This window comes from Cricetulus griseus, chromosome X, assembly GCF_003668045.3.
Source record: "Cricetulus griseus strain 17A/GY chromosome X, alternate assembly CriGri-PICRH-1.0, whole genome shotgun sequence".
In the NCBI taxonomy this organism is placed as follows: Eukaryota; Metazoa; Chordata; class Mammalia; order Rodentia; family Cricetidae; genus Cricetulus; species Cricetulus griseus.
In genome coordinates this window covers 65,561,162-65,586,222 of record NC_048604.1, presented here as the reverse complement: position 1 = coordinate 65,586,222, position 25,061 = coordinate 65,561,162, and the positions used below count along the sequence as shown (strand labels likewise).

General features: G+C 40.0%; 1 protein-coding gene and 1 long non-coding RNA gene across 24 annotated transcripts in view; one reads left to right on the top strand and one right to left on the bottom strand.

The window, feature by feature from the left end:
• Positions 1 to 16,150, bottom strand: part of Magee2 — a 156,642-nt gene extending 140,492 nt beyond the window's left edge. For 4 of the 21 annotated variants that reach the window (XR_004771363.1, XR_004771361.1, XR_004771362.1 and 1 more), the window contains exons 1-6: positions 15,821 to 16,150; positions 12,917 to 13,075; positions 7,363 to 7,812; positions 7,035 to 7,098; positions 6,429 to 6,535; positions 5,868 to 6,031 (exon numbers count right to left, since the gene is read on the bottom strand). This is a non-coding gene — a long non-coding RNA (MAGE family member E2). Of the gene's footprint in view, positions 1 to 778; positions 837 to 5,029; positions 5,090 to 5,867; positions 6,032 to 6,428; positions 6,536 to 7,034; positions 7,099 to 7,362; positions 7,813 to 12,916; positions 13,076 to 15,820 lie in introns of those variants that run through there. The other 17 variants (XR_004771370.1, XR_004771369.1, XR_004771368.1 and 14 more) reach the window with 13 other exon arrangements.
• Positions 16,151 to 16,170: 20 nt separating this feature from the next.
• Pbdc1 (polysaccharide biosynthesis domain containing 1) lies at positions 16,171 to 20,657 on the top strand. Of its 3 annotated transcripts, none has more exons than XM_027433053.2 (6): positions 16,171 to 16,331; positions 16,437 to 16,502; positions 17,994 to 18,053; positions 18,538 to 18,678; positions 19,780 to 19,891; positions 20,007 to 20,145. In XM_027433053.2, the coding sequence occupies exons 1-6, from the start codon at positions 16,302 to 16,304 to the stop codon at positions 20,024 to 20,026; spliced, it is 429 nt and encodes a 142-aa protein (XP_027288854.1). In that variant the 5' UTR covers positions 16,171 to 16,301; the 3' UTR covers positions 20,027 to 20,145. The 3 variants fall into 3 exon arrangements, with proteins under 3 accessions (XP_027288854.1, XP_027288853.1, XP_035305707.1); XM_027433052.2 differs by lacking the exon at positions 20,007 to 20,145 and adding an exon at positions 20,189 to 20,657 and having other exon boundaries at positions 16,185 to 16,331; XM_035449816.1 differs by lacking the exons at positions 16,171 to 16,331; positions 16,437 to 16,502; positions 20,007 to 20,145 and adding exons at positions 16,522 to 16,540; positions 20,189 to 20,657.
• The last annotated feature ends 4,404 nt before the right edge of the window (positions 20,658 to 25,061 follow it).

The window sequence follows — 25,061 nt, the reverse complement described above, 5'->3', positions numbered from 1 at the left end:
TTACATGAAATTGAGGAAAAGACAAACCAAAAAATCCTAGAAATAAACATATCTCTTAAAGAATCTAAAGAAAGCCAAGGAAAAACAACCAAACAAGTGAAGGAAACAATTCAAACAGTTCACAGTTTGAAGGCAAAATTAGAAACAATAAAGAAAACACAGAATGAGGGGATGCTGGAAATAGAAAAGCTGAGTAAACGATCAGGAACCACTGATGTAAGTATAACCAATAGAATTCAGGAGATGGAAGAGAGAATCTCAGGTGTTGAAGACTCACTACAGGATATACAGTCATCCACCAAAGAAAATCTCAAGTCCAACAAATCCCTAACACAAAATATCCAGGAAATAGGGGACACCGTGAAAAGAGCAAACCTAAGAATAACAGGTATAATGGCTCCCTCTAATATGGTATCTCTCATCCTGCTCTCCTCTACTCTTCCCCCAAGTCAATATTTCTGCTTCTCTAATTCCTCCTCTCATTCTGGCAGCTCCCTCCCCCTACCCTCATGCTCCCAATTAGCTCAGGAGATCCTGCCCCTTCCCATTCCTGGGGTTCATGCATTTTTCCCTTAGAATCCTTCATATTTCCTATTTTCTTTGGTGAAGAGGACTGGAAACTGGTAATCCTTTATTCTATGTCTAGGGAGATTTCCAGAGACTTACAAGGATGACACGAACTGACAATCCAGGCAATGGTGGAGAGGATAACATAAACGCCCTTACCTTAAAATGAGATTGATGACTACTTTTTATGCCATCCTAGAGTCCTCATCCAGTGGCTGATGGAAGCAGAGGCAGACACCCACAGATATACACTGAACTGAACTCTGGAACTTAGTTGCAGAGAGGGAGGAATGAAGATCAAAGGGGTCAGTACCAGGCTGGTGAAACCCACAAAAACAGCTGGCTTGAACAAGGGGGAACAGATCGGACCCCAGACTGCTGTCTGGAAGGCCAGTACAGGACTGATCCAGACCCCCGAACATGAATGTCAATGAGGAGGCCTCTGCACTCTAGGGGGCCCCTGGTAATGGATTAGTATTTTTCCCTGGTGTAAGAAGAGACTTTGAGAGCCCATCCCATGTGAAGGGATGCACTCTTGGACTGGACACATGGGGGAGGGCCTTGGCCCAGCCCAGGATGATGTGGTGGACTTTGAGGAGCCCCCGTTGAGGGCCCTACCCTGCCTGCCTGGGGAGTGGAGGGCGGATGGAGTGGGGGGTAGGTCGGGGGTGAGGGGAGGAAGAGGAAGAAGGGATATGTGAAACAAGCTTGTTCCTAATTTGAACTAATAAAAAAAAGTCAAAAAAAAAAAAGAATAGGTATAGAACAAGGTGAAGAAATTCAGCTCAAAGGTACAGAAAATATATTCAACAAAATCATAGAAGAATAAATACTTCTCCAACCTAAAGTAGGATATGCCTATGCAAGTACAAGGAGCTTACAGAACACCAAATAGATTGGACCACAAAAAGAAGTCCCCTCTCCACATAATAATCAAAATACCAAACTGACAGAATAAATAAAAAATATTAAGAGCAGCAAAAGAAAAGGGCCAAGCAACATATAAAGGCAGACCTATCCGAATTACACCTGACTTCTCGATGGAAACTTTGAAAGCCAGAAGATCCTGGATAGATATTCTACAAACGCTAAGGGAACATGGATGCCAGCCCAGACTACTATATCCATCAAAGCTTTCAATCACTATAGATGGAGAAAACAAGATACTCCATGACGAAACCAGATTTAAGCAATACATATCCACAAATTCAGCCCTACAGAAATTACTGGAAGGAAAACTCCAACCCAACGAAGATGACTACACTCAAAAAACCATAGGCAATAGATATTCCCACTTTACCAAACACCAAAAGAAAAAAGATGAGAAATACACACATAATAACACCACCAACAACAAATTCAAAACAAACAAGAATCAACAATCGATGTCAATGGTCTTAACATGCCTATCAAAAGATACAGGCTAACAAAATGGATACAAAGACAGAATCCATCCTTCTGCTGCATACAAGAAACACATCTCAATGTGAAAGACAGATGTTCCCTCAGAGTAAAGGGTTGGGAAAAGACTTTCCAATCAAATGGACCCAAAAAACAAGCTGGTGCAGCAATCCTAATATCTAACAAATTAGACTTCAAACTAAAATCAATTAAAAGGGATGAAGAAGGGCACAGGAAAAGTCCATCAAGATCAAGTCTCAACCCTGAACATCTATACCCCAAATACAAAGGCACCCACATTTGTAAAAGAAACATTAGTAAAGCTCAAATCACACATAAAACCTTGGTACCCAAGCCACACAAAGACACAACTAAGAGAGAACTACAGACCAATATCCCTCATGAACATAGATGCAAAAATACTCAATAAAATACTGGCAAAATCAAATCCAAGAACATTTCAGAGAAATCATCCACCATGATCAAGTAGGCTTCTTCCCAGGGATGGAAGGCAAGTTCAACATACGGAAATCCATCAATGTAATCTACCATATAAACAGACTGAAAAAGAAAAACCATATGATCATCTCACTAGATGCTGAAAAAGCCTTTGACAAAATCCAACACCCCTTCATGATAAAGGTCCTGGAGAGATCAGGAATAACAGGAACATACCTGAATATAATAAAACCAATATACAGTAAGCCAACAGCCAACATCAAACTAAATGGAGAGAAACTCAAAGCTAATCCTCTAAAATCAGGAACAAGAAAAGTCCACATTCTCCATATCTCTTCAATATTGTCCTTTAAGTTCTAGCTAGAACAATAAGAGAACAAAAGGAGATCAAGGGGATACAAACTGGAAAGGAAGAAGTCAAGCTTTCACTGTTTACAGATGATATGATAGTCTAACATAACTGAACCAAAAAACTCTACCAGGGAACACCTACAGCTGATAAACACCTTCAGAAAAGTGGCAGGATACAAGATTAACTCTAAAAAAATCAGTAGCCCTACTATATACAGACAATAAATGGGGTGAGAAAGAAATCAGAGAAACATCACCTTTTACAATAGCCACAAAAAACATTTTGGGGTAACGCTAACCAGACAAGTGAAAGACCTTTATAGCAAGAACTTTGAGTCATTAAAGAAAGAAATTAAAGGAGATAACAGAAAATGAAAAGATCTGCCATGCTCTTGGATAGGTAGGATCAACAAAGTAAAAATGGAAATCTTGTCAAAAGCAATCTACAGATTCAATGCAATCCCCATCAAAATCCCAGCACAATTCTTCACAGACCTTGAAAGAATAATATTCAGCTTTATATGGAAAAACACAAGACCCAGGAGACATAAAACAACCCTGTACAATAAAGGAACTTCCGGAGGCATCACCACCCCTGACTTCAAACTGTATTATAGAGATATAGTTCTGAAAACAGCTTGGCATTGGCACAAAAATAGACAGGTAGACCAATAGAATCTAGTTGAAAACTCTGATTTTAACCCACATACCTACAAACACCTGATTTTTGACAAAGAAGCCAAAATTATACAATGGAAAAAACAAAACATCTCCAACAAATGGTGCTGGCACAACTGGATAGATCCACATCTATTGCAATGCACAAAACTTAAGTCCAAATGGATCAAAGACCTCAACAAAAATCCAGCCACACTGAACCTATTAGAAGAGAAAGCGTGAGGTACCCTTGAAAAATTGGTACAGGAGCCCTCCAGAACATAACACCAATAGCACAGACACTAAGATCTACAATTAATAAATGGGACCTCCTGAAAGTGAGAAGCTTCTGTAAGGCAAAGGACACAGCCCACAGACAAAATGACAGCCCACAGAATGGGAAAAGATATTCACCAACCCATCTGACAGAGGGCTGATTTCCAAAATATACAAAGAACTCAAGGAGCTAGTCTCCAAAACACCAAACAATCCAATTAAAAAGTGGGGTACAGAACTAAATAGAGAATTCTCAATAGAGGAGTCTAAAACGGCTGATAGACACTTAAGAAACTGGTCAATACCCTTAGCCATCAGGGAAATGCAAATCAAAACAACTCTGAGATACCATCTTGCTTTTGTCATAATGGCTAAAATCAAAAACACCAATGACATTTTATGCTGTAGAGGATGTGGAGAAAGTGAACACTCCCCCACTGCTGATAGGAGTGCCAACTGGTACAGCCACTTTGGAAATCAGTATGGAGATTTCTCAGGAAAATGGAAATCAATCTACCACAAGATACAGCAATTCCCCACTTAGGCATATACCCAAAAGAAGCACATTCATACAATAAGGACATCTCTTTAACTATGTTCATAGCAGCATTATTTGTAATAGTCAGAATCTGGAAGCAACCTAGATGCCCCTCACCTGAAGAATAGATAGAGAAAATGTGGTACATTTACACAATGAGTACTACTCAATGGAAAAAAAACAAAAAAAACAAAAAAACTATGGAATCTTGAAATTCACAGGCAAATGGATGGACTAAAAGAAACCATCCTGAGTGAGGTAACCCAGTCACACAAAGACAAACATGGTATGTACTCAATCATATATGGATTTTAGACATAGAGCAAAGGATTACCAGACTAGAATCCACACTGCCAAAGAAGCTAGGAAACAAGGAGGACCCTAAGAGAGACATGCATGGTCTCTTGGAGAAGGGGAAAGGGACAAGATCTTCTGAGCAAATTGGGAGCATGTGGGGAGGGGAGAGGGAGCTAGGAGAAAGAGAAGGGGAGAAGAGGACATGAGGGATCAGGGAAGTTGAGTTGGGAGAAGAATTGAGGAGAGCAAGAAAGGAGATACCATAATAGAGGGAGCCATTATAGGTTTAAAGAGAAATTTGGCACTAGGGAAATGTCCAGAGATCTACAAGGACGACACTAACTACAATCTACGCAATAGTGGAGAGGCTACCTTAAATGCCCTTCCCTGATAATAAGAGTGATGACTACCTTATATGCCATCCTAGAGCCTTCATCCAGTAGCTGGTGGAAGCAGAAGCAGACACCCACAGCTAAACACTGGGCCAAACTCCTGGAATCCAGTTGCAGAGAGGGAGTGATGAGCAAAGGGGTCAAGACCTGGCTAGAGAAACAGCTGATATGAACAAGGTGGAGCTCATGGAGCCTACAGTGATAGCTGGGAAACCAGCATAGGACTGTCCCAGACCCCCTGAATGTGGTTAGTAGGCCTGGGCAATCTATGGGGCCTCTGGCAGTGGATCAGTATTTATCCGTAGTATACGAATGGACTTTGGGAGCCCTCTCCACACAGAGGGATACTCTCTCAGCCTAGACACACAGGGGAGGTCCTAGGCCCTGCACCAAATGATATGACAGACTTCCTCCCAGGGGAAAAGTAAGGGGATGGGATAGGGTGTTGGTGAGGGACAGGAGAGGAGGTGAGGGAGAGGTAACTGGGATTGACATGTAAAATAAGCTTGTTTCTAATTTAAATTTTTAAAAAAAGGAAAAAAAAACCAAACTCAGGGCAGAAAGGGGGAAAAACAATGTACCTAAATTATGCACAAACTACAGACTATCTTAAATCACAGCAATTAGAAAAAGAGGACAAGCCACTCTATGGCCTAGATTTGGAAAAGTGGTGTGTGCTGATTGACAAGAACTGTATGTTAGACAATTATAAGCTGCCTCCAACACAATGGGATAAAAACTTGGCATTGTCTTGAACTAAAACAGCTGGTTGTCCTTGATTTTCCAACTAAAGTCAAGTAGTGAGGTGTCTGTAAGGAGGAAATGCAGAAATCTTTCCAGGCTGTACCTTACACTACAGCACTGTGCAAACCCATATGCCATTCTCAACCCTCCCTGTCTCATGCCTCCTTGCCTACTTAGCCATTTACCTTGCATTAGTCTAGTTACACTTCTTCTGCCAGGAATCCATTTTTTCAGATCATTTCGCCAAGTATCCATGGACATTAGCTTGGACTGTGAAACATTAAACTTTATCATGGCTTCTTTCTGGAAATCTTTTCATTTTTATTTCTCATCTCTGTGCATGCCAAACCTAGAAACGGAGAACCAGGCCAAGTATGACACTAGTATATACCTGTAATCTCACCACTTGGGAGAAAGATGGAAAATTTAGGGTTGAAGTCAGCCTAAGCTATCTGACACCTTAGAACAGGGTGGGAAAGCTGGGCAGAGAGTAGGTGAACCGAGACTGAGAGGGGAGAGGTAGAGCGATAAGAAGGGGAAGGGGAATACTGAGCAGGCAGGAACCAACAAGCATGAGCCAGACCGGAGATAACTGGAAGGAGTCTAATTTTGCCCACCAACAATATGCCTGTGTTTAGGTCACTCAATTTACCATGCTGTTGTCATGGTTACACCATGCTTAAACCATAGGCTCTAAAACACCAGTTATAATCACTTTGCAGCAAGGCCCCATTTCACACTCTTACCCAAAATGAAAACTCCATTGGTATTCCACTCAGAGCACTGGAGGTCTGCCTGTGCCACACTCCTTCCTCACAGCAACGTGAAGCCCACAGTCTGGAAGGATGAGATCCTAGGGAAAGTAGACATGACAGGAAAGCAGAACACAAAAAGGAAGTGAATCAGAATCAGACTTTTCCACCCTTGGGAGGAGGGGGGGCGGCGGTGGTAGTGGTATTCTTATTTGGGAGCTTTAACCCAAATGCTCAAAGCCCTAACCCAAATGCATTGTTTGCCATGCTCTACTGCTGGCACTTCTGAATCCTATTGAACTCCTCCAGTAACATTTCCTATTCTGATGCCAGTTTTCAAAGTCTGGAATGAAGGGAATGAAGCAGTACACATCTGTGTCTAAAGTCTACTCTGGGTCATTAATGCCATATTGCCCCATTCCTAATGTCTTCGATCATCATTTCTGGAGGAAGTAGGATCTGACCTCTTAGTCCAAATGAAAATAGACACATCCACTGTAATTCGGGGGGGGGTGTTTTATTTTCTATTATTCATGCTTATCTGAAATTAAGTCAATAATTTGCATATTGTCCGTGTCCACATATTAGAATGAATAGTACCTGAAAAGTGAGTCGATGTGTCTCAGGTCTCCAGGGTCTGGCACATCATGCGGTCAGATGTTTCCTAGAGGAAAGGACAGATATCTGGATAGGTGTGTGAATTTCACCCTTAGAATCCCAGCATTAACTGGCTTTCCCTCCCCCCACCCCCCACCCCGCTCGACCCCAGCCCTAACCACAGAAACTTCCCGCCAAACATCTATACAGCCCAATGCACATGTCCATGCGGAAGGCTGTTCTGTTATTCCCCAAGATTTCTCTCAGATAAGGTCAAAAGACTAAGATCTCCCACCTCCTCACATTCATTTCTACCAGAAAAGGAAACTACCTCGAGTCCGTCCTGGAGACTGTGGGGTGACTCTCGGGCCACACGGAACGGGGAGTCGTCCTGGCTACAGCCAGATAAACAAACTCAAGCTTCCCATCATTCTTAGCATTCCAAATACCGGAACCGCAACTTTAAAACAGCCGGGACTTCCTTTACTGTTGCTATGGCTTCCAGACTCTGATTTGAAGGGACTGCGTGTCAATCAATTCCAGATCCACTTCCGGGGCACCCTTACGAGCTAAGTGGTCACCGAGCTTTCTGGTCAGTCGGCTTTCGCCATCCCTTTTCTTTTTGTCTGGCTCTGGATCTTCACTGGTCCATTTCAGTCCAAACAGCCAAAGTCGGGAGATAAAGAAAACATTCTTCTGACCTTTGTTTTCGCCTGTGAAATATAGCCGCTTGGTGGCAGCATGATTTCACGAATGCATTCAGGTCCGCTCTTCCCCCGCCCTTTGTGTTTAGAAAAAAAAAAAAGGTAACGCAGTCAAAAACTGCTTCCTTATAGAAATACAGAACTTTTCTGGCATTTTTATAGCCCCCAGGTTTTCCTAATTCTGAGCCAATAGAGGTAGCAGATGTTTTTCAATGTTTTTAATGTGTTTCTTTGATTATTGGGCTTACTGTATACTTTCTCGGATATGCATTATGATTTTTAAAAGACAGTTATATCTCCCATACAGCATATTTTCTTTATTAGAGCTGATTATTAATAGTAAATAGAAACATACTAAGTTGGTTTGTGCTACCATTAAAAATTCCAAACTGGGTACTTTATAACCATTAGAAATGAATTTTTCACATTTCAGAGGTTGGGAAGTACAAGACAAAGGTAAGAACTGGTTATGACCTCTCACTGCTTTCAAGATGGAGCATTGTTGTTTGGTACTTGGGACTGTTTTAATCACATGATGAAAGAGGAAAGAGGTGTCGAGGAATTCACCTCCCAAGGCATGTCTAATTACTCAATCTTGTTTATAATGTTTTGCCATCAAAAACATTCCAAAGCTGATGCCTCCACGTGTAATTGTATTAGTGATCACGTTCTGTGACCAAATAATACAGTTGTACCTAGCTGCCATATATTGAGCAGGCCTCTTAGATTAGCTAATGCTCCACACTGCACGAGTAGTTGCAGAATAACTACAAGCAGGATAGTTTTGTTATCATTTTAAAAGTGTGTCTATATAATACACATTTTTATAAATATAATTATATATACACATGATAATTTGTTTTAAAATAGCATAATTAGGAATCTAATTCAAAGACTTAGGTTATCGAGTGTTGGGAGTTATGTGTATTTGATGTTGTTTTCTGAGTTTTCCTCCTTGAAAAGCAAATATGTTCACTGGGTACAAAACAAACAGTGGCTGGAGCTCCTGGCTGGCCTGTTAGAATTAATTTTCTTCCATCATGTTAGGTTATTAAAAGGCATCTGTGGAGAGACAGAAGGCAGAAAGAATGAGAGGTCTGGTATGACCTTAGGAAGGACTATGTTTATTCACAGTAAAGGAGCATTTTGTTACCCACAAAATGCCTTCAGGGATTGTGGACCCCTTATAAGGCCACAAGTGTCTACATGGGAAGCGCTAAGTGTACTCTTTTATCAGGAAATTACCACTTAACACATTGGGAAAACTGAAGCAGTGATGATGGTAATGAGGCAGAATGGAGTTGGGATTCTGGACAACACAAAGTTTAGAGACACTTATGGAGACTACACAACAAATAACCAATGTTGTGGTTAGTTTTATGTAAACCTGACAAAAGCCTACAGACATCGGGGTAAAAAGGACTCTCAACTGAGAATATGCCTGTATAAGTTTGGCACATAGAGATGAATTTATATATAGTTTTTATTGAAAGACAAATGTAAGCACCACAGGGGAAGATAACACCTTGATGATGTGTAAGACTGCCCTCCTGGTTTTTCAAAAATGAGGGGAAGGGTCTTGTGTTATCTGTGTATAAACTGCTAGCCGGTGATGGCACATGCCTTTAATCCCAGAACTCAGGAGACAGAGGCAGGTAGATCTCTGTGAGTTCGAGGCCAGCCTGGTCTATGGAGCTAGTTCCAAGTCCCAGGACAGCTAGGGCTGTTACACAGAGTAAACCCTGTCTCAAACAACAACAAAAAATAGTGTATGAACTAACTGTTCTCTACACTCAGCTTGGCCTAATACTCTAGGTTGATGCCTTACTTTGCAAGGTTAAAAAATAAACTGCCTCACTTTTGCTACTCTTGAGTCTCTAGTACTCTTATTATGAAGTGAGAATCACTTCTGACATCTTAGAAATGTTTCCAAGGATATGGTTTTTCTTCCCAATGATTTGCCCCTTCACATATTTGATGCCAATTGAAGAGGCTCAAAAACTCTTGTTCAGATTACTAAAATTCCAAAGCAACCTATAGTAACGCACAAAATCCTTCCCAAATAATAAGTAAAGACTAGAAGCTTGATATTATATTAAAAAACAAAGGACTTTGGACTTCCAAATAATGGCAAAATATCAGATTCACTCTTGCAAAAACAAAGACTGTTGAACATAATTTCAGTGTCAATCTCTTTAGCTTCAACCTTTATTCCACTAAAAACATCCTTCCATAGGAAAACATTCCCTTTATCATTTTTCAGGGTCTGGGCAATCAAAACACCTCTGAAATGAAGAACATGACCAGAAAATAAGCACTGATAGTTAACATCAGATTTTTTTTTCCCAAAGAGGTTATTTTTTTATTAGTTCAAATTAGAAACAAGCCTGCTTCACATGTCAATCCCTTCTCCCTCTCCCTCTCCTCCTCCCAACCCCCCACCAGTCCCCCACCTCATCCTCCCTCTGCTCCTCAGGGATGGTAAGGCCCTCCAAGGGGTTCCCCAAAGTCTGTCATATCATCCTGGGCAGGGCCTAGGCCATCCCCCATGTGTCCAGGCTGAGAGAGCATCCCTCCATGTGGGATGGGCTCCCAAAGTCCCTTCTTATGCCAGGGATAAATACTGATCCACTACCAGGGGCCCCATAGAGTGCCAAGGCCTCCTCATTGACATCCACATTCAGGGGTCTGGATCAGTCCTGTGCTGGCCTCCCAGACATCAGTCTGGGGGCCATGTGCTTGTATGTTTTGTGATATGATTCAAAAAATAATCAAGTTTGACTTGAAGCTCAGTTATCTCATTGATTAATAATGTTTTACATTGTCTAAAAAGTAGATGTAACAGAATACCAAACACTCTTAATCTAATTTATATGTGGAATCTACAAAATGCAACACAGAAGCAGCCAGAACTAGGAGTGGACCTGGTTGGGGTGGTGTAGGATGCTGGTTAAAACATACAAAGTTTTATCTAGAAAAAAAAATCCATGAGAATCGTTGACAGTAAGCTTGGAAGTGCTTTCACAAGAAAAAAGTAAGCTAATGCACTTATTAACTCTTTAGCCATTCATATATATATTTCCAGAGATGGTTTAAAACAGTGGTTGTAAACTTGCTGTGACCCTTTAATACAGTTCCTCATGTTGTGTTGACCCCCAGTCATAAAATTTATTGTCTTTGCTACTTTATAACTGTAATTTTGCTACTGGTTTGAATCATAATGTAAATATCTGGCATGCAGGGTATCTGATATGTGACCCCTGTGGGGGTTGAGAACACTGGTTTAGAGTATAAATATATAGCTTTTGGAATCAGCTAGTGTACAAAGTAATGGGTAACATTATGGCATTCTCATACATGCTTCAGTCTTATTCCTTTTGCCCCATGGTACTCCCATTTTACTAATCCCCTTCCTCTTCCACATAGCCCACTTTCTGCTTTCTTATCACAAATGCTGCATCATTCTTTTTCCCTAAGATCTCTTTTTCATTTCTGTGTCCCCTTTTCTGTTTTATGACCACACTTACAGAAACATATTTTAAGTCCAGATTTTTCAGATATGAGAAAACACAGTATTTGTCTTTCTTTGACTGGCTATTTCCCTTAACATGGTGATTTTCATTTTCATCCATTTTCCTCATAGGATGAATCTGTCTAGACTTTGAACTTCTCTGACTTTTTTGTTTCTTGGCATTCTTTTTTTAAAGTTTATCTAAAATATTTTTGGTTCCAGAAAGCATGTTTGGTGTGCAGGAAAGAATGTTACTGTTGCCTGTATACTTTTTATTGTTCTTAGGATGACAAATTTCATCTACAGCATTTTTTCAATCTTACTGCTGAGATCCACCTTTCCAGTTGTTAGTGGACACTAGTACAGTGCTGTGGTTCAGGCACGGAGCAATAATTCATAACATCTTCCTTAAAGTCCATTGACCCTTTGTGAACTGCCATTTACTTCTAATACTTCTCTCCAATGTTAAAATAGCTACTTTGGGCCTGAAACAATAGGCATAAGTGAAATAATTATTGTAATAACTCTGTCTGGGCTATTTTCCTTGCCTACCAGTGAGAAGAAAATTCTAGGTGATAGTCTTGTCTCTTGCAGTTTTAGGATAGAAGAAGTAGCCCTATGCAATATTGTTAAGATCTACTTACTGGTCAATGCAAATATCTGTGTGCAAATAGTTGAATAGTTAAAAAGTTACTTTATTTTAAAATATTGAAAATAAGTCTAATAAACTATTCACATATTACATGCTTTAATCTTAAAAATTTAAAGCTATATATCTACCTGAAACATTAAACAAAGTAAATCACATAAGTTGCTCCCTGAAATAAAAGGCCTGTTGAGTCTCTTGAGTTTACGTGTAACTTAACAATTCGGGGTGGGGGAGGAGGGATGGGGTGAGGGGAGGGAGAGGGAGAAGGGACTTACATGTGAAACAAGCTTGTTCCCTAACTAGAACTAATAAATAAATTAAAAAACAAAAAAACAAAAAACAATTCGGCAATCAGCTTCAGTCAACTCCTCCACGCTATTTTTGGCTATTGACCTCTACATTTACCAGCATCCTCATGGAAAATGTACCCTACATCTAGATCTCTGGGTAGCATTTTCAGTTTAGCTGTTCCTGTCAAACCCTTCATCTGCTTCTTCTTTTTTTTTTTTTAAGATTTTATTTATTATGTATACAATGTTCTGCCTGCATGTATGCCTGCAGGCCGGACGAGGGCACCAGATCTCATTACAGATGGTTGTGAGCTACCATGTGGTTGCTGGGAATTGAACTCAGGACCTCTGGAAGAGCAGTCAGTGCTCTTAACCTCTGAGCCATCTCTCCAGCCCTCATCTGCTTCTTAAATTGGTTCTTCTACTACTGTAAACAGTTACAAAGGCAGTTTTCTTAAGGTCACTCTTAGTACATCTTTCTCTGGCTGTTCCCTGGTTCTCTGTACAAGACAACAAGTGGCACCTGGAGGCAACATCTCAGTTTCCTACTTCTGCTGCCTGTTTCTGTGCAGGTTTACCTACTTCCTCTCACCAATAGTCTTTCACATAAGTCCAACTTCTAAAATAGTATAGTCTCTCTGAACTAAAAATAATGCTAAAAGTCCCAGAGGCTCTGTAAATAAACACAAAAGTTAAAAAATATGATCCTTTAAGCACATGATTAAACTTACTGTCCTGGAATGTATCTGAAGGCAGGATTTCAGCCTGGTGTTTACATACTCATGTTCACAGCAGCATCATTCACAATTAGTCAAAAGGTGAAGGTAATCCAAGTGCCTCTCCGTGGATAAATAGGACATACTATTTACATACAGTGGAATATCATTTGGCTTTAAAATAGAAAGAAATCCTGTTAGTCATTAGATCAAGTGAAATAAGCCAGTCACAAAACAGAAAAACTGCATGAGCCCACCTATATGGAGCACCTAACAGTCGAATTCAAAGAAACCGAATGGTGATTTCAGGAACTTGGAAAAAGGGGAGATGGGAATGTATTGTTTAGTAAGCATGGAGTTTTAATTTTGTAACGTAAAAAATTGCTGGAGACCTGCCATAGAAAAACATAAATATATGGAACACTTTTTAATTGCTTACTTATAAATGGTTAAAGCAATACAATTTAAGTTATCTGTCCTTTACAACAATTGAAGAGTTCCTAGACCTGATAGCTCTTCCTATTTGCAACTTTTCAGAACTTTCTATGAGTGCTGTCATCTCTGTCTCCCCTTCCCTCTTAACCCACTCCCATCTGATTTCAATCACCTCTCAGCATTTCTGACCGCAGTATATTCAGGATATTGGACTTTGTTCACCACTTGTTTCTAGAAGTTTTCTGATCCCTTGGCTTTTGTGAGATTCTACCTTATACTTTGCTGATGTGTCAGTGACAACTCTTTTTGTTTAGTCTTTGTTTTCTTGCCTATTCCTAGATGCTTATGTCCTTGTCCTGTCTCTCTTTGTGCCTTCTACAGTCTTAACACTTTCCTTGTGAAAGCACAATTAAACAGTGCCTGCTATCAAATTTATATCTCTGCTTAGGACTCTCTTAGCCTTGTGACTCTCAACTCGTCAAAAGACACTCATCTTTCCTGCTGTGTCTTCTAACTCAGTAATATCCCCCTCCACATTTTGTTCTAAAGCCTGGGGTTCACACTAGGATCCTGATTCTCTTTTATTTTCCACATCAAGTTGGTCCAGAAGGTGTTATTCATTCTCAAACTTTATCTCAACTGTCAGTGTTTTCTTTTCTATCAACTACCACCTTCAAGTTGGTCTGCTTTTATTTTGTCTTCAAGTTAACCTTCCCACATCTTTTTATTGCTTTGGAAGCCTCTTGAATTCCCCTGATCAACATCCCATGCCTGACACTGGGGTTTTTGCTACGTAGTCTATGGCTTTTGCGGGAGCATTATCACCACACATGGTGTAGCTTCATTTACATTTGCATTTAATTTACATATATACACACATACACTTAATGTTTCTCTATAGCTTTTTCAATCATCTTTAATGTTTTGTATCTCTCTTCCCTCCCTCTCTCTCTCTGGATTGCCGTCCTTCCCACCAGATAAAGTACCCTCAGTTTTCCAATTTCCCAATTCATCCTACTCTCCTGCTTTCTATAGCTCCTTCTACTCCTGGTTTCAGTGGTAACTTCAGAAATATTCAGAACTAGGATCCAGAAATCAGAAAGAATACTCGGCATTTGTCTTTCTGGGTATGGATTACCTCACTCAGTATAGTACTTTTTACTTTCATCCAGTTACTTGCAAATTGATTTCATTTTTTCTTTACAGCTGGCATAGAATATCATTGTGTATATGTACCACATTTTTATTATTCTTGCATCGGCTGAAGGACATTTAGATTGTTTCTATTTCCTAGCTATTATGAAGAATGTGATGAATGTGGCTAATCAAATAGCTATAAAATAGGACAGTGAGTCCTTTGGACATATACCAAAGAATGGTATAGCTATATAATGGGGTAATATTTCAGTAGTACAGTAACAACAATAATATAACAGCACAGTAATGGAACAGAGAGACCCTGTCTCAAAAAACAAAAAACAAACCAAAAAAGGAACAATAACAAAATAGAAGTCCCAAACATTAGTGCATGTAATTTTACAGCCATTTGACAAAGATGCCAAAAATACATGGTGGAGAAGAGACAGCACCTTCAACAAATGATGCTATGAGAACTGGATGTCTACATGTAGAAGACTGAAATTAGACCCATATGCATACCCTGAATCAACTTGAAATAGATCAAAAAGCTCAATGTAAAATATGATAATGCTGAAACAGCTAGAAGAAAACATAGGTGGTACCCTACAAGATATAGTTGCAGGAAGAGACTTTTTGACCAGGACTTCATTCAATTAGGAATTAAGGCAAACAATTAACAAATAAAACCTCATAAAATTAAAATACTTATGTACAGCAAGGAGAACAATAAGCTAGTGAAGTGGAAGCCCACAAAGTGGGAGAGAATCTTTGGCAGCTATTCATTTGATAAAATATACAGACTATATGAAGAAGAAAAAAAAAAGAAAACCAATGATCCTGTTAAAAAGGACGGGGGTTGGGGGGCTGGCAGCTATGGATCTGAATATAGAATTCAAAAGAAGAGAGGAAAAAATGGCTAAGATTTATCTTTAAAAGTGTTCATCATTTTTAGCAATTAGGGAAATGCCAATATAAACAACGTTGAGATTCCTTGTCACTACAATCAGAATGGCTAAGATGAAGAAAACAACTGACAATAAATGCTGGTAAGGATGTGGGAATGGGAACTCTTGTTCACTGTTAGGATTCCAAACTGGTGCAGCTACTGTGGAAATGAGAATGGCGAAGTCTCAAAAACAAACAAAGACAAAAAAATGGGAAAAAAATCTTATCTCTTTAAAACTCTCCACACAAAGGTCCCGACTGCACTCTGCTCCAGCTAGATTGTTCTTTGCAAGGTCTTATGATTTTTCACTAATACCTTTGCCCATGCTATTCCCTCTGCTACCTGCTTGGCTAAGCGCCCATCATGACTCAGCTCCCACAGTATAGGATGATGCTCACCTCGTTACCTCACTCTAGGTAGTTTTTCCAAAGCAGGTAGAAAATTCTTCATCCCGAATTCCACCGTCCAGCATATAATTGCTTGTTAGTGGTTTACTGCCTGTTGCGTGTGTGCGTGCGTGCTAGAATGGAGTGTGAATTGACTCTGCTGGGAGCACAGGATACTGAGGAGTTAAAAACACTTAAATCACTTAAAAAGTTCATTTAAATTTTTTTTCATGCAACACATTTTCCCCATTGACTTATTGAATAATCACCTCGAAAAAGAAATACCACTGCTGAGCAACAAAAAGCCATCTCAGCGCCAGCGTGGCCCGGATGAGGCGGGGCCGCTGCTTCCTCTGGTGAGGGAGGGCGCACGCAGGCTCAGAAGGAGAAAACGATCTTCGTTTCCGCCCTACTAGTCTGAATCCACTCTTAAGCAGCACGCGCAACAAACCACTTCCGGAAAGGTGCATTCCCCACTTGACCTGGCTGTAATATGGATACCACTAGCGAAAGCGAAGAGCTGGTAAGATGCTCCGGGGCTCAGTAAATACCCAGGCGGAGATGGGGTGGTGAGCGACCAGGGAGTTGGGATCGTTCACCCAGTCCTGCTTATTCTTTTCCTTCTCAGGTTTCTGGGGAAGTGGTGTCTGTGGCACATGCTCTTTCTCTCCCAGCCGAGTCCTATGGCAACGACGTGAGTATGACTCACCTACACTTCCCGCCCATGCCCTGGTACTAAATTATATGTTCCTTTCGCGTTGTCTTCTTCAGAACTCCCCACGTCAACCAAAAAATTGTTCCTTATTTCACATCAGTCTAATAGTAGTTCACAAATTTACATAGGATCCTAATGCCTGTGAAAGTGATCCCCTATCTTTTCAATGATTTAGGAACATCTGGGAGGCGTCTAAACAGCCCGCATGTCCAGATTACAACCCATAATCGATCAAATCAGAATGTTTTGGGGAAGAGGAGCAAAACCTTAGTTTTTAAAGGGCCTTGAATGATCCCATTGTGCAGCAAAGTTGCACTTGTTTGTGGTGTGCTTCTTGTGGACCCTTATGCATGCTGTTTGTTGAGAGATAAAAAAAAAAAAAAAAAAAGACAGCAGGAATAGTAATACCTCCTAAGTCAGAATGTAATGTATACTAGATGAGTGACCCAGGCAAGGATGGAGGCTGTACATTTCATCGGAGAAGTGTGACTTGAACTGGACCCTCAAAGTAAGTGGACAGAAAGATATAGAATCAAAAATAGGAAAACTCCTTTTTTATGGGGTGGGGAGGTGCATGCACGGCCTTAGGAACTGACAACAGGCTGGTTGGGAAATGAGAGTTCAATGGAACAGCTAGTGGGTACTTGGTCAGACTTATTATCTAGCTGCATCATTTGTTCTGGGGTTTTACAGAGTGGAAAAATGGCTCTGATAAACACAAATGATGAGTATAACATGCTACACTCATGAAAGTGAAAAGTAGTTTCACATGTATTTTTTTTTTCTCCAAACAACTCTGAGGTGTATAGGTGGATATATTAATGTAACTTTAATAGTTTATTAAGTCAATCCTGATTTTCCACACTTTAGCTGCTGGGAAAAGATATCCAGTGGTTCATTGTTTTGTTATTCTGTGTTGAGAGCTTTTTTTAGTCTTTTTTTTTTTTTTTTTTTTTTTTTGGTTTTTCGAGACAGGGTTGGTGGCTGTCCTGGAACTAGCTCTTGTAGACCAGGCTGGTCTCGAACTCACAGAGATCCGCCTGCCTCTGCCTCCCGAGTGTTGGGATTAAAGGCGTGCGACACCAAAGCCCGGCCTTTTTTTTTTTTTTTTTTTAAGATGTATTTATTTATTATGTATATAACATTCTGCCTGCATGTATGCCTACACTCCAGAAGAGGGCACTAGATCCTATTATAGATGACTGTGAGCCACCATGTGTTTGCTGGGAATTGAACTCAGGACCTCTGGAAGAGCAGCCAGTGCTTTCTTAACCTCTGAGCCATCTCTCTAGCCCCTTTTAGTCTTTCTAAGGGCAAAAGGTTCATATAGCCAGATCTTTTAGTTCAGCTTTTATCCCTTGACAGCAACATCATTTCTGTAGGCGTTTTGAGATTTAGCAAGGTGCCTTTAATTTCTTACCCATTACAGGACCGAGAGATGCCTTAGCTTATGTTCTTCCTTTTTTGCAGCCTGATATTGAGATGGCTTGGGCCATTAGAGCAATGCAGCATGCCGAAGTCTATTACAAAGTGAGTTGTCTTCTTCATTATACAGAAGTTTTAGTGTATGATGCTATGCTAATCATAGTTCTCAGCAACTTAAAACTATTAATCTTTGCAGATTGTTTTAACTCCCTCCAGGGAACAAGGATAGAAGTGAATTTGATGATGATAAATTCTGCTTGTCTGCCCCCTGTTGTTTGCTACCTGGAGGAAAGATAACTGAATCATACATAGCAGACACTTACTTAAATGTCTGTTGAATGAATGAACAATCCACAGAATGAGAACCAGGCAATACAAGGACTGAAGGGTTCATTCAGTTGCCAAATTGGTAAAAGGAAAAAGAAAAAAGAGAGAGAGAGACTTATTATGGCTCTTAAAACCATTTTAATGACTTCCCAAGACATCCTGAGAACCATACGGTTTCCTGATACTGTTGCACTTCTGGGGGTGGGAGTGGGGGAGTATAATTAGTGACTAGCATCTTTATGTTTGTTTTATTGTCTGGCAGCTGATTTCATCAGTTGACCCACAGTTCCTGAAACTCACCAAAGTAGATGACCAAATCTACTCTGAGTTCCGTGGAAATTTTGAGAAGCTCAGGGTAGATGTATTGGACCCAGAAGAACTCAAATCAGAATCAGCTAAAGAGGTAAATATCCTCTTAAACGTTATCTAGCATCTGGCCAATGATTTTGATTGAATGTTTTTATATAAGCTTCAAATTTGTTCAAGGGACTTACAATAAGGAACCTGGATTTTATATAAGTTAAGTCAATTGTGGAATGAATTGTTTTCTGTCTTAGGCATTTTTTGTGTTCATTGAGACTTTTTTCTCTCCTTATCTTGGGCACTTCAACTACCCCATTTACCTATTCATTTAAGTGGGGAGGAGGGATAAGTTTATTTTAGCAGGAAATTTAGCTGGAAAGATTCGGTAATGGAACAGTTAGTAGGGTACAGGGAATATAGGGGGACATTGATCATAGGCCCTGGATAGCATACAAATGGTGTTTCTTGCTTATGTGATCATCTCTTACTAACACAGAACACTGATATTATAATAGGAAAAACATTTTCCTTAAATGTGGGCTCTTGGCTAATGAAGAATTTAAACTTTGAAGTCCTAGCAGGCTGTCACTGATCTTTGAGAACTTACCCCTTACTCAATGGACAAGTATAACATAAAGGTATGTCCTTGCCCTCTTTGTCTCCTTGATACTTTGGCAAGGATTAATAGTCATTATGCCTTGAGCTGGCTGATAACTGAAAACAAAACAGAGATCCATTATAGAAATCACATTTTAATGTTATTTGTTTGTTTGTTTTTCAAGACAGGGTTTCTCTATGTAGCTTTGGAGCCTGTCCTGGAACTCACTCTGTAGACCAGGCTGGCCTTGAACTCACAGAGATCCAACTACCTCTGCCTCCTGAGTACTGGGATTAAAGGTTTGCACCACCATCTCCGGGCTAGAAATCACATTTTAATTTTGTAGTAAAAAGATTGAGGTGGTTGGTTTTGTTTGTTTGTTTTTCCTGATCGAAATGTTTTGTAGGGGGACACCAGCCTAAAAACATAACATATAGCACCGGAAATGTACAATTTTCACCATAAAGCTGACAGTCACCTCAATACTAGTCTCTTTCACGTTGGCTTTTATTCTCACTGGGGGAAGCTCAAACCTCTTTCCTGGCTTGAGTACATCAGACTCTTAGATTCATGAACTACAGTGTCATGTTTTTGCCTTTATAGAAGTGGAGGCCATTCTGCTTAAAATTTGAAGGGATTGTAGAAGACTACAATTATGGTACTTTGCTGAGACTGGATTGTTCCCAGGGCTACACTGAGGAGAACACCATCTTTGGTGAGTTTCTTGCCTCTTGCATTGTTTCTATAAGACGGTCTGAATGAGGAGTCTGGGTTCACTAACAAGTATTGTTACCTTGGAGATCATCTTATTTTTTTTTTATATCTTTCAGGATCCTGTTCATTTCCTTAAATCACTGTCAGATTGGTGCTTATTTTCATTAACAGATTAGAATTCAAGATTACTAGCTTATATATTTGAATGGCTTTCATATGAGTTAAGATTTGTCTGTGGGTTTCTAGTCAGTATACCTGATTACCTAAACCAGGACAATCAATTCTATTTACCTTTCAGCACCCAGGATTCAGTTTTTTGCAATTGAAATTGCTCGGAACCGGGAAGGCTATAACAAAGCAGTTTCCATCAGTGTTCAGGACAAAGAAGGAGAGAAAGGAGCTGACAATGAAGAAGAGGAATCAGAGAAAGGAGCTGATAGTGGAGGAGAAAAAGAGGAAGGAGTCAACAGAGAAAAGTAAAAAACTAACCAGAGAGGAGAAAAAGAAAGCCAAGAATCGAGTGACTCAGCTGAACCCACAAGTATCAGGTGCACAGACCCCTTTGATTAAATGATTGCCCTTATGCAAGTGGAGGACTCAGAAGGACACCTTTCTAGCTAGTAAGAGAAGCTACTCTGGGCGTAAGAGCTTAAACACAATTAATTGAGTCTCTTAGTTAATTTTTGATTGATACCCTGTTTCTTGTCTGTAACTGTTGTTGAAGTATGAAATATTGTAAATAAATTCCTTTTTGTTTGTATTATTTACGACTGATTTTGGCAAGTATTTACGTTTATTTGACACTTCAAAAACTTCAAAAAATCTCATCACCATATCTCATATAAAACTGTCTGTTTGTTCATTCTTATCACTGTTCTCAGTAATGACATTCTCTTAATGTATTAGCTTGTACATGGTTTCGCCATAAGAAGTCCACATATAAGGATTGACTGTTAGCCAGGCCTAGTGGCTCGTTCCTGTAAATCCAACACCTGGAAGGCTGAGGTAAGAGAATTGCATGACTTTGAGGCCAGCCTGAGTTATAGAGTGAGACTCTGTCTCAAAAATAAATTGTTTAAAAAAGAATCAGCTTTTGCCTTTGTGGTGACGATAGCTCTCTGATTTCCTTTGCTGTATTGGAAAGATATAAATACTCGAGGGAATAGCAGCCTAAACTGTCAGGTTTATTAGAGAAGAGCAAGAGCCTTTACCTCCTTCTTTTAAAGAATTTTTGTCAATCTTTGTTGTTGTCTGTTCTTCTGAGACAGTTTCACCTCACAGACCATTCTAGCCTGGTACTACCTATGTAGGTCAGGCTAGTTTCATACTCAGAATTCTGCCTGGTTCATTCTCTGTTAGCTTGGTTGTTATCTGAAATTTAGCCAATAATAAAAGCTAGTATATAGTATTTATAATCTAATGTAAGTCTAATAAAGTTGCTTGCCATTTATAATATTGTGGGCAAAACACATATTTATATTTGACACACAACAAAAATTTGTTGATTTGATATAGGAGGGAGGTGCTTCCTTCTCAAATGAAGCTATATAGAGTGGCGGCTTCAGTCATTTGCACAGGTATATGAGGTTCCTGCGCCCCCAGACATCCTGAGCTTGATCACTGAAAATGCAAGGAAACAAGGACACTTTTGTACATACAGATGGTACTTGCTCAAGTTGAACCACAGCATTCTTGTATGAGAAAGTATTTATTGCCCAGCGGTGGGGGTGGTGCATGCCTTTAATCCCAGCACTCAGGAAGCAGAGGTAGGTTGATCTCCAAATTTAAGGCCAGCCTGAAAGACAGCCAGGACTACACGGTGAGACCCTGACTTGAAAAACCTAAAAAGAAAGGAAAGAACTTATTGGAATATAGAAAGGACAAAAGACCTTTTTCCCTTAGTAAACACAGGAGAAAAGTAAAAGTTTAATCTAATTGATAAGTTGTGCTGTACATATGAAAAGAAAATCATGCAACTAGCAGTAGCACTTGCATAGAAATCAAAAGGGTGGTTTCTTTCTAAGTAAGTTCTCTTTGACAATTTCTTAGAATTTCCCTCTTATAAAAATGGATAGTTTTTAGAATAGGAGAATTTCATGTATTAGCCAGGCTATTAAGAAACCAAATAATCTACTCTTTGCCCTCTAATCTGGGTAAATTTTCTCTAATTGCTTACAGTTGTTTGTCCATATATAGTGTCTTAGAAGTTAAGGAAGAAAAATTACTGAGCATATAAAATTGCAGTTCAGTCACAGAGACTGAGGCAGCATGCACAGGTCTGCACCAGGTCCTTTGTGTATATATTATGTATATTATGGTTTCCAGATTAGTGTTTTTATGGGGTTCCTGTGTGTGCTAACAAATGTGTCTCTTGTTTCTTGTGCCTTCTTTTGGGCTCTTTTCCTTCTGTTTATTTTGTCCAATTCCAATGTGCTTGTTAGTTTTTGTTTTATCCTATTATATTTTATTATTATTCCCGCCCCCCCAGAAAGGGTTTCTCTGTGGCTTTGGAACCAGCTCTTGTAGGCCAGGCTGGTCTCGAACTCACAGAGATCTGCTTTCCTCTGCCTCTTGAATGGTAGGATTAAAGGCATGCGCCGCCACCACCCAGATGCTATTATTATCTCTTAATGAGAGACAGAAAGGAAGTGGATCCACATGGGAGGGGATGTGGAGAGAAGTAGAAGGAGAAACCATAATCAGATATATTGTGTGAGAAAAAAATAAAAGGTTGTTCAACTGGCAGAACTAGCTTAATGATGGTTCAATTTTATAGGGGATAAGAAACATGAAAATCAGAGTGCCTTGAAGCAAGAGGCATCTCCCAAGAAGTGTTCGATAAAAAATGGAAATTAAGAATAAATATAGGAAAGGCAGATGGACTGTAAGAGGGCAGGAGTTTAAGGCAACCTCCCAGATTAGAGGGCAAAGAGTAGACAGAATGGTCCTGATGCTATAAATGAATCTTAAGATGATTTCAGTATTCTCCCTTTGTCATGAGTGTTCTTATGTAATTCCCAGCTGTTTAGCCTGTGACTATAAAGAGATTTCATTCTTAAATTGTGGATTATTTGGTTTTAAGTTAATCAAAGGAAGCATTATCTTGTAGGTCCTTCTTAATAGGTGAGTCCTTTAAAAGAGACAAATAAAAGCAGAAGGTGTTCTGTTGTAGCTACAAACAGCCATGTTTTGAGAGGAAAGGGTCATTCGGAAGATTGAAGGTGACATTTTTCTCTTCCTGACAGCCCTCAGGAAAATGAGGATTCCAGTTAGTTCTAAGGAACTTAATTCTGCTGACTAGTGAGGTGGAAGAGAACCATGATCCTCAGATGAGATTGACAGTATGATTTGGGCCCCAAAACAGAGGATCTAGTTAAGCTGTTTCTGGACTCCTAACTCCTAGACAAAAAGATGGCTGTTGTCTCGAGCCTGAGAAACATGGTAGTTGATTACTAAAAGCTGGAAATTGGGTTTGGAATCAGACAGTGGGTAGAAGCTGAAGAATTTTGAAGGACAAGATAGAAAAAATCCTAAACTGTTTTGAACAGACTGTCAATAGAAATACGGACTTTTTTGTTGTTTGGGCTTTTTTTTTTTCTTTTGGTATGTGTATATCTCTATAGTTCTGGAATTTGCTTTGTAGACTAGGCTGGCCTCAAACTCACAGAGATCCTCCTACCTCTATCCCCTGAGTGCTGGGATTAAAGGCGTGCGCCACCAGGCCTAGGCCAGGAATACAGACTTAAAGGGTGCTGCTAGAAAGAGCTAAGAAAGTGAGGAAGCATGTTACTGGAAACTGGAGGTAAAGGTGGTAGCATTGAACTTAGATCGCAGGAAGTTTGAGATTTGAACTCTGAATTTGAGCCGGACTTAACATAGAAATCTGATTTATTCAAAATAGGGCAATACTCTAGATATTTATCTCAATATCATTTAGAGGTAGAAAAAAAAGACAGTAATTATTCATACTTGCAGGAGGACATCATAGAAAGTAGAAGATGACTAGAGGAAGCATACCGGGGCCTACCCACAATGTAGAGGCTTTCACTGCACTGCCATTGTTTATTTTGAAACTATAGTTTAAACATAGGGATGTCCTTTACCAGAGGATTAGAAATATGACCTAGAGTCATTTTGAACCCACCCTGTAAAGTCCTGTACTCATTAATGGAAATATGCTAGTGTTCTTGAAATTAACATGTTTTCATATATATCACTTAATCCTGGCTGCCCTGGAACTCGCTCTATGTAGACCAGGATGGCTCAAACTCATAGTGCTGGCATTAAAGGTATGCACTACCACCGACCTGCAACAGTAATGGCTTTGTGTGTGTGTGTGTGTGTGTGTGTGTGTGTGTGTGTGTGTGTGTGTGTGTGTGTGTGTGTGTGTGTGTGTGCTTTCTGTCTTATGTTTTGAGACAGGCTCTGTCGATGAACCTGGAGCTTGCTGGCTCAGCTAGATTGGCTAGCCAGCATGTCCTAGATTTTCCTGACTCTGCCTTTTCTTTTTATGTGGAGGCTGGGGATTGGACTCATGTCTTCATGTTTGTGTGGCAAACACTTGAGCAATTGAACCATCTCCCCAACACTTACTCAATAACTTACAATAACTTCAGTTGTAAATAGTTTTCTTTGGCACATTTTTGTTTTGTTTTTGTTTTGGGTTTTTTTTTTTTTTTTTTTTTTTTTTTTTTTTTTTTTTGGTTGGTTGGTTGGTTTTTCGAGACAGGGTTTCTCTGTGTAGCTTTGCAGACTATCCTGGCACTTGTTTGTAGACCAGGCTGGCCTCAAACTCAGAGATCTGCCTGCCTCTGCCTCCCGAGGGCACAATGTTTTATGATGAGTATAGTTTAGAATTTCTATAGCATGGCGGCAATTTAAGCAGGCCAGGGGTTCATTTGTTTTGTTAATGGCCCTGCCTAAATTGTCTGGGGTTACTCAGGCTTGGAACTGGAGGCTGCCGTGGCAAGTCTGAAGCACTCCTACCTGGAGCCTGGGTCTGGAGGCCAGAGACTACTGGAGTGGCCTGGACCTTAGATATATTGGAGTTTGGGACCAGCCTAGCCAGTGTAGGGCCTGAAGCACAGGTCCTTAAGAGACAGTTTGGAGTCTAGTCTGTGAATGCCAGCCTAACACTCTGCTATAGATGGTGGGTAAGTCTTTGAGTGCTG